A 16648-nucleotide genomic window follows, 5' to 3' on the forward strand; every position below is an offset into this window, starting at 1 on the left:
GGGTGTGTCCCTCCTAGGGGAGGGTGTGGGAGGCAGTCTGTCTCTCCCCGAACCCTCCCTGAACCCCGAGTGTTTCTCAGACAGCTCTGTTTTATTCCAAGATAAAAGCACACACCAACTTCTCAGTTAAACGTACCCCCAAATTCTCTTTGGAAACACCCCAGTGTATCTCCCAAATGATACAAACCTCTGTCTTCAAGATACTTCAGTATATCTGGCAAAAAGCTCCTTGTTTGCCTCTGCAAACCACTCCTGACCCATCCATAAGGATGGCCTGACTGCTCAGGTGTCCCAGCGCCTCGTCCCCGTTTTCTTGAGATGCCACCTGTTCTCTCAGACCCCATGACAGACCCCCCCCATTGGCCTGAGAGCCCCTACTTCTCCCTCACCCCCACTTCTCTGTCACAGACCTCACCTCACATGGTTTGAGACTCTCCTTCCCAGAGAGACGCCTGTCTCTCCCCAGGACCCTCCTTTACCTCCTCCTCCAAATGTGGGGGCATCTCTCCCAAGGGGGCACCCCAAGTCTTGCCACCTCCCTGCCCAGGGTCTGGCTCTGGGGAGGGGCTGTGCTTTCTCTGCAGTCAGCAGGCCCTGCCCCGCACCCTAGGGGGACCTGGTAAGGGTGTGGGGAGTAAGAGCCTCTCTGGTCTGCCCGTAACTAGGGGTGAAGCCATCAAAAGGCAGAGCCAGAAGGGGACTCTGGTGCCATGTCTTACATCAGAGACCTGAAGACTGACAGCCACTGGTCCATCATCCATCCATCTGATTACCTTACCTACCCACCCACCCACCTGTCTATCTGCCCATCCATCCATCTGTCCATCCGTTCCCTACCCATTTATCCACCCATCATCACCAGTCCACCCATCTACCCATCACACATTTGACCATCTGCTCTCTCATCCATCTAACTGCCTGTTTGTCATCCATTCCATCCAGTGGTCCATCCATCCACACCCCTATCCTCGGATCCTTTAATGTGCCTTCATGACCTCCTCTTACTGGCCAGGACCCCTGACCCCTGGTGGGTAATGGGGATGCAGCGTGACCCAGACAGACCTGCACTGGTGGAGTTCAACAGTCAGCAAATCACTGCTAAGCGTATCATGACACCTGTGAGGAGGAGGAGCCCTGGAGCTCAGAGGCCCCAGGGGATCAAGGAGGGTTTTTCTGTGTGAATGAGACAGGGCCGGGTCCTGGAGGGGAGGCCCCGAGGGAGGAGGACAGCGTTCTTGGTGGAAGGGATGGCATGTGCAAAGGCCCTGGGTGTGTGGACACAGCTTATTCTGGGGGCAGAAGGGTGGCCAGCGTGTCTGGGAGTGAGATCTGAGTGCAGTGGACTGGGGGGCACCGCTGACTGAAGCTTGGTGCCAGGGAGTGGTGGCCCCATCACTGGGAGATGGCAGAGCCCAGGTTCAAACCCATCACCTCCCCCACCCTGCTCCCTGAGCCAGAAAAGCCAAGCGTGGGCTGCCCTCATGGTGACGGAGCTGGGAGCCTGAGTCCTGTACACCTATCTCCTGCCCTGTTCCACCTCCAGTTATTCAGTCAACAAACACTCCTTGCCCCAGCCTTGCCCTCAGGGAGCCTTGGGTTGGGAGGCAGTGGGGACACGGGTTCAAACTCCACGGAGCAGGCTTGGACCAGATGCTCCCCTTCCCCGAACTGGGTGCCTGCAGAGCTGGGATGCCCCCTCAGGCCCCAGTTTCCTAATCTGTAAACTGGGGCTGATGGTCCTTCCCGAAGGCCATTTAACCTGGTCCTTGTTGGGACCAGGTCCTCCTGGGAGCTCACAGGCAGGCCTCTGCTCCCCTTTTCCAGGGAAGGAGACAGAGCTCACAGGGCCAGCTGCTTGTCCAGAGCCACATGGGTACACGGTGCCCTCAGGGTTGGAGCTCAGAGCTCAGGCCCTTGGAGCCACCTGCCTGAGCTTCCTCCAAGCCAGGTCTGCTTAGGGGACAGCATCCCCCATCTGCCCCCCCCCCAGACCTTCCACTTCTCTCTCTCCATACAGTGTCCTCAGGTGGGGGTGTTGAAGACCCACCCACCCAGCACGAGGTAGCAGGACTCAGGACAGAGCGGCTGACAGGCTGGTCACACAGCCGGGGCCCCTCCCCAGCTTGGGCCTGAAGCCTGCAGCCTCTGCATCTCTGATTCCAAAGAGGCTGCAGCTGGTTGGGGGGCGCCCTTGGGGGCCTGCCCCACTCGTCAGCCACGGGGATCTGCAGAGGAAGCAGAGGGGTTCTGCTGATCCTATGGAAAGGGACACGGAGCCAGGTTCAGAGCTGAGCTAACCAGCTGGCAGGTGGGTGGGGCCTGCAGTGGGCCATGGGGCAGCCTTTCAGGACCTGTCTCCAGGTACCTTCACCCCCACCCCCACCCCTGTACCTCAGCTTCCCCAGCCCCCAAACATGACGGGGCTTCTGGCTGAGCTCAGCTGCAGCGGGGCCAGGATTCTGGGGCTCTTTCCCCTGCCAAGTCCCTCTCACCGGTAACAGGTCTGTGCTTGAAAAGGTGGTAGCTAACTTACACGTTCCAGGCCTTGTTCTAAGCACTTTGCAAATAGTACCTCACTCTGTCGAATCTTCTCTCTGACACTGGGATTCAGGGTCAGGTGTTACGCCCATGGACTGCTGAGGACACAGGCACAGAGAGATCTGGATGCTTGCCAGAAGTCACACAGCAGGAAGTGCTGGCACCAGGATTTGAACCTCAATCAAGTGGCCCCAGATTAGTGTTCTGAGGTCTTGGCACAGAAACTGGCATAGAATAAACTCACTGCCTCCTCCCCCAACCCAGCTGGGAGGAGGAGCACTGCCCACAGCAAGGCAAGGGCATGAGGGGTGTGTAGCCCCAAGTACTCAGCCCAGGCCGTCAACAGGAGACCTGAGCTAGTCGGTCACGTCCCCTTCCTCAGCCCACTGTCCTGGTCCGGGCCCTGGAGGGAGGTGGCTCATGGCCCCCGCAGGATGTAGCACTTACTGATCCACTTGTCTGGCAGATACTCATTAGAGACTCTGGCAACCTGGGGACACTGCAGAGACCTTTTCTTCTGGCAGCTCCAGGCCCCACGGTGGCAACAGACATCAACCCAGGAATTGCTCTAGGGCATTCTTCATGAGAGCTGAAGTTGGGGTTCTGGGGGTCTGATTCGGACCAGGCTGGCAGGCAGGGCAGACTTCCTGGAGGCAGCGGTGAAGTGATCCATGCATTAGGATCTGCCTCCTTTGTCAGACTGTGTGGCCAGGCCAGTATTGACCCCAGCACAAAGCGGGGCTCAGTGTTTGCTGGGTGAGCAGCTGAAACAGGGCTCGATCTCCCCACCTGGACAGTGGGACTCTAAACCCCACCTCACTCCAAGGTCAAGTGAAAGTGTTGGAGGGGCCTCTGTCCAGCTCCTGCTTGCCCTCTGCAGTCACTCCAGACCCACCCCCATCCCAGCTCCAGCCACGGTGATGTCGGGGACATTCCTGGAAAACAGGAGGCTCCTGAACAATCATAATTTAGTAAAGTCCAGGCATCCCCTGCTCTGTGTTGGTCCTGGCAATACAGTGTCTTGCTGGACTCGGGACTGGTCAGGCTTGGGTTCCAGAAGAGGAAACTGAGGCTGGGAGGGAGGGCAAGGAGTGAAGGAGCAGGGAGGGTGGGGCCGGCAGGTCACAAGGCATAGGGTGCACTCCCGAGGGACACCGTGGTCTTGGAGCTGCCAGGCCTGGGACCTCCTGGTCTTGCCCTTGCTGGGTCTCTCCATATGAGCACTGCAAGGGGCTCTCTCTCCTCTCTTATTTTCCTGTTACATTTTGTCAGGGGAGCCACTGAACCTACAGTTATCATTACCTGTGTGCCTCCCTCCACTGGAGTCCTTCCCACTGGGATGCATCACAAAGGTGGGAGCTGCATCCCCTCCTCCCCCCACCCCGCCCCAGTCACAGCTGTGTCCCCAGCGCCCAGATCACTGTCCAGAGTCCAGTAAGTGCGCAGTACACATTCCGCCATGAAGTAAAGGAGTAGCCCCCTGCCGGCTTCTGGGGTGGCTACAACTGAGTGGATCCCCATTTACAGGGGGACCGCATCTCAGCTGCTAGTTCCTTATTTCTGGAAGGAAACCTTCACCTTCCTCCTCTGCAAACTGGACGTAGCCATAGGACCTGCCCACCGGTCGCTGTGAGAATCAGTTGCGGAAACGACAGACGTTAAGAGCCTGGCGCTGAGAAAGTGCCCAGTAATAAATTCGGCTGCGGTTGTTATTGCTATTATTTAACTCGTCATCGTAAGTCGGGAAAGCTGCTCACCAGAGAAATGGCTCACAGACGAACTGAGGCTGGGGCTTGGGGTTTCCTGGGGTGCACGACGCCGCCAATCCGTCAGCAAACCGCGGCCACTTGCTTCCCTCCCTGTCCGCCCTCAGTCCCCCGGGTCCCGACGAGGCTCCCCAGTGCGACCCGCCCACCCGCAGGGTCTGCGGCAGACGGCTCGCTCCGGTCCCGGGGGCGAGCGAGGCGGGGGCGGAGGGCGGCCGTACTAGGAGGAATACGGCGGCGCGGCGGCCGGCTGGGCGGTTTCCCGCCGCCGCCGCGGGTGAATGAGTCCGACTGCGCTGCTGCCGCCGCCGCCGCCGCCGCCGCCCGACCCAGGCTGCGCCCGCGTCCCTCGCGCCCCGCCAGCCTCCGCGCCGAGACCCCGGCGTGTCCGCAGGACAGCCAGCCTCAGCCACCAGCCCCGGGCCGGTGAGTTCAGGGCCCCGCCACGCTCCGCGGGGGCTGCTAGGACCCCACCCCCACCCCAAGCCGGGTCCCGCGGGTGGTGGGTATGAGGGAAGGAGGGGAGGGGGCAGTTCGCCGAGCTGTCGGCCCCCAGACTCATCTCCCCCCTCCCCCGAATGCCTAGACCCTCAGCCCAGGGAGAAGCTACAGGTGGGTGAGAGCTTGAGGAAGGGCGGAGCTGGGACACCCCAGGGTCCACCTCATATCCTGGGGTGTCTTCTCTGTGGACTGAGCCCGGAATCCTTTAGAAAGCGCTTTGAGATCCTCAAAATAGGGGGGAGGGGTGCGAGAGTGGAGCGGGGTTGTCCCCTGGGAGCTTCCCAAGAGTGGAGCGCCGCCCCCACCTCGTTCGGCTCGGCTTCAGAGCTTGGAAGTTAGGCGCGATTCCTCTGGGGAGGGAAGAGGGGCGAACCCCCTTCCCGCACCGTCCTGGGCTGCAGCGCCTGGGTGACCCTGCTGGCCCCCTGCAGGAGAGCCCCTCTTCCAGCCCCAGTGCACGGGGGCCTGCAGCTCCTGACACCTGCCTCTCTTTGCAGACTCTGCGGACCCTTTCTGGCCTCCTATCCGCGGCCCCATGAAGAAAACCAACATGTGGTTCTTGGAGCGGTTTCGGGGGTCGGGGGAAAATGGAGCCGCGGGGGGCGAGGGTGGGGACAAGGCTGCCAAGGGGCCCCTGTACAGCAACGTGCTCACTCCGGACAAGATCCCCGACTTCTTCATTCCCCCTAAGCTGCCTGCCGGCCCGGCGGAGCCGGAGGGGCAGGCTGAGCTGGGGCCCTCCACCTCGGAGCAGAACCTAGCCTCCGCTGCGCCGCGCAGAGCCCCGCGGAGCCCCCGGCTGCCCGCCAAGCTGGCTGCCGAGAGCAGGAGCCTGCTGAAGGCGGCCTCCCGGCACGTGATCCAGATCGAGAGCGCCGAGGACTGGTCGCCGGAGGAGGCTGCCACCAACGCAGACCCCCAGGCCCAGGGCGCCATGGCGCTGCCCTCAGTGCCCAAGGCCCAGACGTCCTACGGCTTCACCACGCTGGCTGAGAGCCCCCACACGCGGCGCAAGGAGTCTCTGTTCCACAGCGAGCACGGAGCTCTGGCCCAGGTGGGCTCTCCAGGCACCGGACGCCGTCGGTGGGGCACCAAGGCCAACGGGGGCGAAGGGGCGTCCAGGGAGGCCGGCGGGGCCCTCATGAGCCCCAGCCGCTGTGTCAGTGGTGGGGAGAGCGACACAGGGTCCTCAGCCGAGTCCTCCCCATTCGGGTCCCCTCTGCTGTCCCGCTCCATGTCGCTGCTCAAAGGCTTCGCCCAGGACAGCCAGGCCAAGGTGAGCCAGCTCAAGCAGTCGGTGGGCCGCCATGGCTCCCTGTCGGCCGACGACAGCACGCCGGACACCAGCCCCGGGGCGCGGCGCCGCCTGCACCGCCGGGCCACCCCGGAGTCCGGCCCCGAGCCCAGCCCGGCGCCCCGCGCGGAGCACGCCGTGCGCCTGGGGCTGCGGGGCAGCGTGCGGCTGTTGGCCGAGTACGAGGCGGCCCAGGCCCGCCTGCGCGTGCGCCTGCTGGCCGCCGAGGGCCTCTACGACCGCCTGTGCGACGCCCGCAGCATCAACTGCTGCGTCGGCCTGTGCCTGGTGCCCGGCAAGTTGCAGAAGCAGCGCAGCACCATCATCAAGAGCAGCCGCCACCCCGTCTTCAATGAGGACTTCTTCTTCGACGGCCTGGGGCCCGCCAGCGTGCGCAAGCTGGCCCTCCGGATCAAGGTGGTGAACAAAGGCGGCAGCCTCAAGCGGGACACGCTGCTCGGGGAGGAGGAGCTGCCGCTCACCTCTCTGCTCCCCTGCCTGTGAAGGGCTGCCGCGCCCACGCCCACGTGCGGGGAGACGCCGCCCCGACCGGAAGGGAGCCGCGGGGTAGGTGGCCTTCACCTCAGGCTGGGCGGGGCCCTGGTGCTGCAGCCTGTGGTGGGGTGACCATCTGTCCAGGGGAGAAGAAGGGGGCTCTGGGGAAAAGAAAGCCCACTCTGCAGCCTGCGCCCCCCTGGGCCCCAAGTTCCATGCCCCCACCTCCACCTCCCACCTTTAGGAGTTCTGGAACCTGGGCCGGAAAGCAGCTGAGGCACCTCACAGACCCCGAGGCCACCGGTCCTGAGGCCCAGCGGAATCGGCTCCTTGCTGTGGGAGTGTCCTCCTCCCCCCAGGAGAAGTGCCAGGCCCAGGTTCCACCAGCGGACCCCATGGGACTGCGGGAGGACCCCCTGCTGGGTTAGGCTGGCTCTGGGCAGCCCTCGGTCCTCTCAGGTTCCAGAGGCAAGAGCCAATCAGAGGGTGGAGAGCCACTTCCTGGCAGACAGGCAGCAGTGGACAGCGCCAGAATATGAAAACGGGGCGATGGCTCCTCCTGTCCCTCCTGTTGGCTGTTTTCCTCCACCACCTTCTCTGCTCCGGACCCTGCAGCCATGTGGGAGTGACTGCCGCCTCCTTTCCTTGGAAGGGGTCGCTCAGAAGGTGCCCAGAGCACAGTGCCAGCTTGTGTCCCCTGCTCCTCCCTCTCCCCTGCGGCTAGAGGTGCTGCCCCTGCCTCCCTGAGCGGCGACCTTGGCAGCCGGACCCCAGGAAGTGATACTCAGTGACCGGTGGCCTTGGCTGTTTTTCCCTTGCATGTACATAGGTTGTGGTTAGGGTGGGGGCGGACAGAAGGACAAAGGGGTGGGGTGGGGAGACTCTGCTTGTGGCTTTTCATACTGCTAAAGGCAGCTGCATGGGTTTAATTGTTATGTCAGTACATGGGTCCTTGGATGATTTTTGTGGAGGTTTCCAGCTCAACAGAACAGAAATGATACAGTTTGAAGCAGGGGCCAGGCAAGGCCAGCTCTGTCCCTTGGCCTCCCCTGGGTGGACCAGGGCAGTCTTTGGGGATCCTGGGGTGCCCCTCTCAGCCCAGACATTGTCCCTCCTGACTGGGCTCCCAGAGCGCACCAGGGGAGAGGTTAAAGAGCAGATTTCACCCCCCGGAGCCGGGGTGGGGGTGGGTGGGGGGAAGAACGTGTTCCTTTCTGTACATCTGCACATACCAGTGCACGCCTGAGACTGATAGTGGGGGCCCTTGGCGCTGGGGTCTCTTGCTGTGCCCCCTCCAGCCTCTGTCCTGGGCCTGCTCCCTCACGCACCCTGCTCTTGGGGTCATAGGGCCTCCTCCTTCTCTCCGGAACCTGGGGGCACCACTCTGGGCTGGGTCTGTGGGTGGAGGAGGCAGACAGAGGGCCCTGCATGGAGTTAGATGCTTGGAGCTCATACCTCCCTCCTCTCTGACCCTGAACTCTCCCGCCCCTGGTTTCCCTCTGGAGGCCCCCATCTTTATGCTCCTGCACTGGTATCTTTGTGTTTGAAGTTGACTGTGGGTACATCTTTAAGACATCCTCCCCCAAATGTGTTTGTTTATAAATGCTGTTTTTAGTGCAATAAAGGTGTTTCGGGAGATTCGGGGGTGGAGATCTGCTTGCTTCGCTGTTTAATAGCAGGAAAGGAATTTTGCCTTGAATTCCAGGGTGGATGGCGGGAGCCTCCAGGATCAGTGATGTCCTCCCCACCCTTTCAGACCCTCCAGGGCTCTCCTGCTTGGGGTGGAGGCAGGGAAGCAGGGATGCAGCAGGGTGACACTCCGGGGACCTGGGTCTGTGTGGGGCATGGCTCTGGCCCTCCAGGACTAGCATTGCATCTCACAGGTATGGGGACCTAGCGGCTCAGTAACTCACCCAAGGCAGCCTAGCTAATGAGAGTTGAACCCTTGCCCTCAGTGCGGCCACCAGGGAGAGGGATGCCAGAGGTGGCCTCTTCCAGGCTCTACCCACTTGGGGACAGAGACTGGACATTTGGGGCCGTCACTGATGGGAGCCCTCAGGATGCCATCAGCTGCCAAAGCAGGAGCGCCCCCACTGATATGCCCTTCATCTCATATGGACTGTCCCCGCTCCCCCAGACAGGAACCCAAAGGAGGCCAGCCCCACCCCTGTCACACAATCTGGGGCTCCCCTGGGCCAGGAGCAGTAGGGGAGCTGGCTCCAGGCTGTTCACACCTGTGCCTTTGCACAGGCTGTTCCCTCTGCTTGGAATGCTTCCCATCCACTAGCTCCTCCACTTTCAGGCTCTAGCTGAGGTGGCACCTCCTCCAGGAAGCCTTCTGAGTCCTCTGTGCTGTGTGTTCCCCATCCCACCTCAGCTCACGTGCTGTCTGGGCTTGTCTGTCTCCAACTCCAGGGCCGGCAAGTCCAGCTGCAACTCTGTGCCGGCCCCTGGGAGGCCCTCCACCCGTGCATGAATACATGGAAAGCCCTCGCCTGACCTGGTCTCTGGGCTCCTGCAGGGCTGCAGGGGAGCTGGGGGGAGCTGGGGAGCTGGGAAGCTGGCAGTGGCGGGCTTGCTCTCCCCTGTGGAGCCGCCCGCTATTTCTAGTGTCTTCCCTCAGTGGAAGGGCTGCTTTGGCGAGACATGCAGAGAACTTCTGTCCCGGTGAGGGAGTGAGGGAATGAGGGGAAGTCCTTGAACTGGGGACCACGGGGGCAGGGCCTCCCATCCAGAAGCCTGGGGGTCAGAAATGCAGTGGTGAGGGCAGGAGTGTGGGAGCTCCAGCCAGTGTGGCTGGGAACTGCGTTTACTCCATTCGACAGGCAGGGAAACTGAGGCCTGGGAAACACAGTCAGACCAGCTGTGCCTTCGCTGACTCTTCCAGCAGGCGTGTGTGCTTCCTGCTTGGTGCTGCTCTCGGGGTGAGAGGTGGATCAGGCAAAGCTGGAGCCTCAGCTGTGCCCAGGCAACGAGGAGTCCAGGTCTCCAAGACAGAGCACTCGGGGGCTTAGGGGAATCAGGACAGAATCAGTTCATCTTTCTGGGGAGGGGGGACAGAGTTGGGAGGAGGGGGCATCTGAGCCACAGGCCGGGAGACCTGCAGGAGTCAGTGAGCTGGTTCCAGGAGGGGTGAGGCCCAGCGTCCCAGTCACCCTGTCATCTTCAGAGCTGGGCCCCTGCCCGGCTCTGCCAGCACCGTCCTTGTAGAGCTGCTGTGGCTGCAGGGAGAAAGAGAAAACACTTCTGAGCTCACAGTCCCTCTGCCAAGAGGCATTTATTGACCTCCTGCTGTATACTGGAAACAAGACCCCTTGGTGAGCCTCACAAAAGCCTGGCTAGGAAGCCCCCGCCCTGTTGCAGGGGGAGAAACCAGGAGCCCGGGCAGGAGAGTGGGGATGTGGCCCCACTGTGCACAGCTGCTGCCCGGGATGTGCCTACAGTTATCCACTGGTTTCTTTCTCACCGTTCCTCTGTGTGCATCCCCGACATAGCCAGGGAGACAAGGGTGCAGGGCGGTCCCCGCAAGGAGCTGACTTCGAACCCATGTAGGTAGGACCGGAGCTTGGCCTAGGCTCAGGCTAGGCACCCCTACGACGGCTGCCTCAGAGCAGGGAGCCCCCACGGACCCCTACACCAGAGCCGGTTCCTCTGGGATTCTCAGGCAGGCCTGTCATCCCCTACAGACCCCAGGACTGAGTGATGTCTCCCCCGCATGCACCCCAGGGCAGTGTGTGTCTGTCCCCACAGATCCTCCAGTTCAGGGCCCTGTCTCCTGCTTTGACCCAGGCCTGGCTCCCTCTCCTCCCCCCTACCACCACGGGGCCCAGACTGTCAGGGCCAGCGGAAAGCCACCAGGAGCCTTTGTGTGGGGTTGGGGTGCTGAGCAGCCCCCACCTGCTGACAACCTGCCAGATGAGCTGCGTTAACGATAACGAGGCCTAGTCTGTTCCAGGATGTGTTGCCAGGGCAACCGGGCACTTCTTACCTCATCCCCACCAGCAACTCATGGATGGGCAGCTGGAGTGCACACATATGTGCGTAATGTATGTGTGCACGTGTGTAACTCTGTGCGTGAGGTCACGTGCGAGAGTGCAGTCGTGTGTGCACACGTAGCACCGTGTGAGCCTAAACACGTGAGTGCATGTATGCATGAAAGTGTAGCCATGTGTGTTAGCATGCGTGTGTGTGTGTGCTGGAATGTTTACATGGACTGTGCATGTGTTTCTCTGTGTGCACCTGGGTACATGTATGGAACCATGTGTGTGCGTGAGTGCTGCTGTGTCCAGTGTGGCTGTGCACCTGTGTGTGCATGTGTGCATGTGTCCGTGCTGTGGCCGCTCTGTGCCTCGGGATGCCCTAAAGGACGCAACGGAACTTGAGAAGACCCCCTCCCTCCCCATGCTGGCCCCTCACTGGGAACGCCCTCGCCCATGTTCTTGCACTCTGCCTTGAGGTCTCGAAGCACTGCCTCTTCCTCAGGGCAGCCCCCACCCCAAGGAGGTCAGATCCCCTTTTACGTTCCTTGCTAGTGTCATACACGGCCTTGTCATTGATCTGATCAGAATGATCTGGTGTTTGCACCTGTAGCATCCCAGTGCTCAGGCCAAGGTGCAGATGAAGGAGGTGTCAGCATTCTCTCCTTCCAGCCTGGCCACCATCCTGCATCTTCCTACTCTCCAGACGGCTGTGGACCTTCAGGGCCACCACTAGCAGTAGGCCCACAATTGGGTACAAATCACAAAGCGGTGCCCTTTTCTCAGGCTGGAGCCAACAAAGGGGACAGCAGAGCAAAACATGAGGACTCATGCCTGGCAACATAGTGAGCGCCTTGATCCAGCTGTGCCTGAAGTCCATTACTGTGCACCATTTTAGTTCAGAGGGCTAATAAAGTCCCTTCTTTGCTTAAGCCAATTTGACTTTTTCTTTTTTTGAATTTGCAACCAAAGAACACTGATACAGCGTTTCCAGTCCAAGGAAGGAGGAACAGCACTGACAGAAGGGTGCCCCAGTCTGACACAGGAAAGGAAAGTAGAGAAAGAAGGCAGAATCTGGAAGGCCTGGGATTTGTATGTCCCACAGAGCTGGAGAAGGTGGCCCTGGAGTCAGGGAGTGAGCTTCCATCAGGGCATCAATCAAGGAAGGCTTTGGAGGAGAGCAGACTCTGAAAAAGGGAAGGAGCAGAGACATTCCAGAGCCAGAGGGAAGGGGCTTTGGAAACCAGCCCACCCGGGCCTCCATCCCACCCCACCACAGCCCAGACTGCACGCCTCACCCCAGTCTGCCCCCTGCCTTCACCCGCTGCCTGGGCTCTGAAACTCCATGGTTCCTGTGGCCCCACACTTTGGCATTGGAGACCTGCCCCCACGGCGCCACTCTGGAAGCCGGCAGCGGCAGCGTTTCCGGCTGTGCACTGCTGCCTCCCCCCCCCCCCCCCCCCCCGGCCCAGCACGCCCACCTCCCAGGCATTCCACTTCTGGGGGTCTGGATCTGAAGCCTGATATGTGCAGGGCGCGTTCCACGGTGGAATTCAAGACTTCGATCTTCCCGTCGCGCTGTGGCCCAGGGACTGTCACACGGCCTGTCTGGTTCTCGGGCTCCCCAGGCGGACGCTTCTGCTGCGATGAGGCCCAGGCTCACGTGTGGAAAGAGCTTCGCGCCCAGGCGCGGTCCCCGGCAGCAGGCGCAAGGTGGCGATGGTATTAACATAATCCCATTAGATGGTAATGACAGGCTGCCACCACAGCCACCGAGGCCCGGGCTCCCTCGGCCTCCCTATGCCTGGGGCCTCTCCTGTCCCACCTGCCCCGCCTTTCCCCACTGTGGGATTCAATTAAGCTTTTGTTTTCTTCTCAGCAACTCTGCGGGTGAGGAGAGGCTGCTCGCAGCCGGCTCCGCTGACGGGAGGAGAGAAATGACTTCAATAAAAAAGGAACCTCGGAGCCGGGAGCAGACCTGGGATGCGCACCCCTCCCTGCGCAGCAGCCTCCCCGAGGCCAGAGTCCTGGCTCCACTGCGCACAGGCTGGCGCGGCTCTCCAGCCGTTTACCGCCCTGTGCAGCGGGGCCGGTAGAAGCAGCCCCTCCAGGGTCAGGTAAGATCCGCACACACGGAGCCGGGCCCGTTTGTGAAGCCCGCACTGGGTGAAAGGGAAGACTTTGGCACCCTCCGCATACAGCCGGCCCTGCGCCTTCCCGGGGAAACCAAGGCACAGGGAGGGAAAGTGGCTGCCCAAAGTCACCCAGCTGCCAGGGCACAGGACACAGTTCCAACCAGTGTGGGGTGCAGACCCCAAGCCCTCAACCACGCCCCACTTCCCAGGTGCCCAAAGTTTCCGCCTCCCTCTGAGAGCCCTCCGGGCCTCACCTGGGCCACGCGTTTGAATACTCTTCTCTGGGACTCCGTTTCCTCCCCAGTCCCCTATCTCCTGCCTCGGCTGGTGGGGGCTGCAGGGGCAGACCTGGCCCAGACACAGCGCTGGGAGAGCCGTGGGCTGGGCAGGGCTGCCAGGTGAGGCTCTGCTTTATACCCTTGGGCTGGTAGAGGAGTTAGCCTTGCCCAGAGCTCTCTGGGAGGTGACCTGACAGGATCCTGACAGGATCACGCCAGGAAGACCAGCCTTGGGGTTTAGGGTGGGCTTTGGGTGATGGAGTCAGTGGACCTGGAGACTGAGGCCAGCTGGTGGGCAGCGCATGTGTCACACCTGCGGGGACCCCGTGTGAGACTTGTGAGGCCGGGAGGGGCACGTGTGGACCGTGGAGATGCCAGGCTGCCTGCCAATTTCTCCCGACTCACCCACGTGCTCATCTCTTGGGAACCTGTCTCCTCTCCCAGTGCCTCCTGTGAGCTCTGGGAATCCTTTCCAGAGAATTCTCAAACCTGAGAGTGGTTTTGGGGACCCTGAACTTGCAGTTGGTGTGAGAAGTGGAGACTCTGCCCTCTGATCTTTTCACCTTGGCTAACCGGGGGCACCCTACCCTAGGACCCCTTCCTCCCTCGGTGCTCAGGCCTGGGTTGCTATGGTGATGCAGAAGGCACCCCCCGCAACTTGTCTTCCCCTCCTTCTCATCTCCCTAGTCCCCAGATTCCTGGATAAGGCCCCCTGTGCCTGGGGCCTGGGTGGTCCAGAGGTGCCCAGCCCCCTGCAGCCCACTCCAACTTGGATAATGATTACGCCGTACAGAGACCACCGGGCAGGCCCCCCCGCCAGCCTCAGTTTCCCCACGTGTAAGAGGAGAAGCTCAGCTCCGGCTCCTCTCTGGGGCTGGGTGGTGGCATGGTCCAGTCTTCAGAACGTCACCTCATTCAAACCTCCAGCAGCTGCATGTGTCCAAGTTTGGTCTAAGTTCGGAGGGACAGCGGGACTTCAAATTCTGAGTTCAAGGCTCAGTGAAACGAGTTCATGCCTTCCAGGGCGAGGTCACCTGCAGCCCTGAGGGCAGGACTCATCCCCGCACAGCTTGTCAGGTTGGCCTCTCACCCCGCAGGCTGGGGCATCGGCAAGTCAGGAGTAAAGACCAGGCGCCTCACTGGGTGTTAGGTGATTCTGGCTGCACGAAGCTTGCAGGTGGTTCTCACCGGGGTGATTCACCTCTCAGGGGACACTGGGTCACATCTGGGGACATTTGGGGTTATCATGACTGGGGGACTCCCGGCATCAAGTGGGTGGGGGCAGTGCCCAGGACCCCTCTGTGAGAATGACCTGTCCCAAAGTCAGCAGTGTTGTCAGCTTGGTGCTGGTGGGGAGACCTGGTCAATACTGAAGGGGTGTGGAAGGATGCTTTTCCCCTTTCCAAGTTCTGGGTAATTTTTCCTAACATGAGGCTGATGTGACACCAGGCATGCACAGGGCCTAGTGTGGGGGACCAAGGTCCTGTGCCCTGCCAAGCCCGGAGCTGGGCCATGGGTCCCCCAGAGAGCCTTGCAGACAGGATTCCTGCTGTGGGAGACCATGGTTCCTAATGGGGGATTGGGGGGGGGGCACTTCCAGTCCATGTGCCCTGCCAGAGCCTGCCTGTCTCCAGCAAGAGGCTGTGTGGGAGTGTCCTCCCCTCAAACTTGGGTGGGCTTCTGTCTGCTCGGAGCAATAGAACGTGGCTGGAAAGATGCCGTGTGACTTCTGTGACCAGGCCGTGAGGAGGGGACAGGGTCTGCCTGGCTGGCTCTCTCACGCCGCCCATGCTTGGGACCCAGTGCCATGCTGGGAGGAAGTCTGGGCCAACAGAGAGGCCTGAGCAGGGGTCCTGCTGATGGTCCCAATGACAGCTCCAGATGCCAAGCCAGTGAGTGCTTGGCTTCCAGTCTCCAGCTGGCCTCCCTGACCTCACCACAGCTGTAAGAAATTGTCTTTCACATGCTGGTTTGGGGTTGGGTAACTGGAATTCCTGGCCTTGGGGAGCTTCCTGGAGGAGGAGACACAGGACAGTTTGGGCAGGAGAAGAGCTGCGTGGCTCTGAGGATGGAAAGTGCTCAAAGCTCAGCTGCTGTGGAAAAGACAGGCATTTCCTCAAAAAGTTACAGATGGAATTACCATATGACGCCTACCATATGACAATTCCCTGCAGCTCAAAAGAATTGAAAACTGTTCCTCAAACAAAAACTTATACATTAATATTCACAACAGCCAAGAGGTGGAAACAGCCCAAATGCCCATCAACAGATGAATGGATGAACGCACCGTGTAATCCCACACACAGGAATATGATTCAGCCGTGAAAAAGGGAGAAGCCCTGACACTTGCTACCATGTGGATGGACCCTGAGAACACGATACTCAGTGAGAAGAGCAGACACAGTAAGGACACACAGTGTGTGAGTCCACGGACGTGAAACGTGCAGAACAGGCCAGTCCACAGACACAGGGAGTGGGTTCTTGGTTGTCAGGGGCTGGGGGGGGGGGTAAGAAGTGACTGTTGGTGGGAATGGGGCTTCTTTTTGGGGTGATGAGAATGTTCTGGAATTAGAGGTGATGGTTGCACATTGTGACTGTACTAAATGACACTGAATTTTTCACTTTAGTATTCTGTAATAGTAGAATTATGTGACTTCTTTTTAAAAAACTTAACCCAACCTGATACACTTACACTTTGTGCATTTACCGCACATAAGCTATATTTCATTAGAAAACATATGAAAAACAATTTCCCAGAAACTGTCCATTTCTTGCTCCCTCTAGCCCCTGCCCAAGTCAGGGTCCCCTATCCACCCCCACTCTCCCACGACCTTATCACCCAGACCTCCTCACTGCATTGTCTCCCCAGCCGTTGCCCCCACGTCCACCCCATCAGCCCTTTCCACCATGCCCCTGCCTCCCTCCCCACCACCGCGGTCTCACCCCCAACCCCCGCCTGGTCTCCCGGCGCTGCCCACGGCTTGTTCTCCCTGAAGCCACCAGAGGGCGCCTGTGAGCACCGATGGGGCGCGTCCCAGCTCTGCCCACCGCCCACTAGGACTCTCGCGTCGCCGGTGGTGAGTCCAAGCCCTCCCACGCCCCAAAGCCCTGGACGGCCTGGCTCACTCCGTCACCTCCTCGCCTTCACCTCCTCCCTCTCTCCCCATCACTTATTCCACCCCAACCAACACGGGCTTCCCAGCGGTTCCTCCCACTCGCTAGACAGTCCCGACTCAGGGCCTTTGCACTGGCGGTGCCCCCCGCCAGGTGTGCAGTCTCCCCAGGTTGCCACAGGACCCTCACCGCAGAAAGGGCCTCCCAGGCTATCCATCCAAGATGCCCCCTCCACCCTTTATTTTTCTCCCTAGGCCCCCAGGAGGGTCAGGACTACCTCCCTGCTGGGCACACAGGTGCTCCACAGTATCTGCTAAGTGCACGACCCAGCGAGTGACCATCCAGATGCTAAGATGCTGCATTTTTGGAGAAGCCAGCAGGGCAGGGCGGCGCCAGGCCCCTCCCACCTTCAGAGGCAGCTGCAAACCCCGCTCACACTCACACTGGGAAGCTCTCTCTGGCTGACCGGGAAGAGCTATTTTTTACTGCGTGATCGTCTGACTCGGGTGTTTTAATTGCACGATAATGAGGGCGGGCCATGAGTGAGGAA

At 60.6% G+C, this 16648-nt stretch overlaps 1 protein-coding gene across 2 annotated transcripts; it reads left to right on the top strand.

Annotated features, from left to right (window-relative positions):
- The first annotated feature begins 4318 nt into the window (after positions 1-4318).
- Positions 4319-8232, top strand: C2CD4C (C2 calcium dependent domain containing 4C). 2 transcript variants are annotated; one of them, XR_004314404.1, is made up of 3 exons: positions 4319-4730; positions 5303-6666; positions 6839-8232. XR_004314404.1 is itself a non-coding variant. In XM_032466222.1 (2 exons), exons 1-2 carry the CDS (start codon positions 4586-4588, stop codon positions 6601-6603), a joined length of 1446 nt encoding a protein of 481 aa, XP_032322113.1. In that variant the 5' UTR covers positions 4319-4585; the 3' UTR covers positions 6604-8232. The 2 variants fall into 2 exon arrangements, 1 of the variants encoding a protein (XP_032322113.1); XM_032466222.1 differs by having other exon boundaries at positions 5303-8232.
- The last annotated feature ends 8416 nt before the right edge of the window (positions 8233-16648 follow it).

The sequence above is a fragment of the Camelus ferus genome, chromosome 22 (assembly GCF_009834535.1).
Source record: "Camelus ferus isolate YT-003-E chromosome 22, BCGSAC_Cfer_1.0, whole genome shotgun sequence".
Classification (NCBI taxonomy): domain Eukaryota; kingdom Metazoa; phylum Chordata; class Mammalia; order Artiodactyla; family Camelidae; genus Camelus; species Camelus ferus.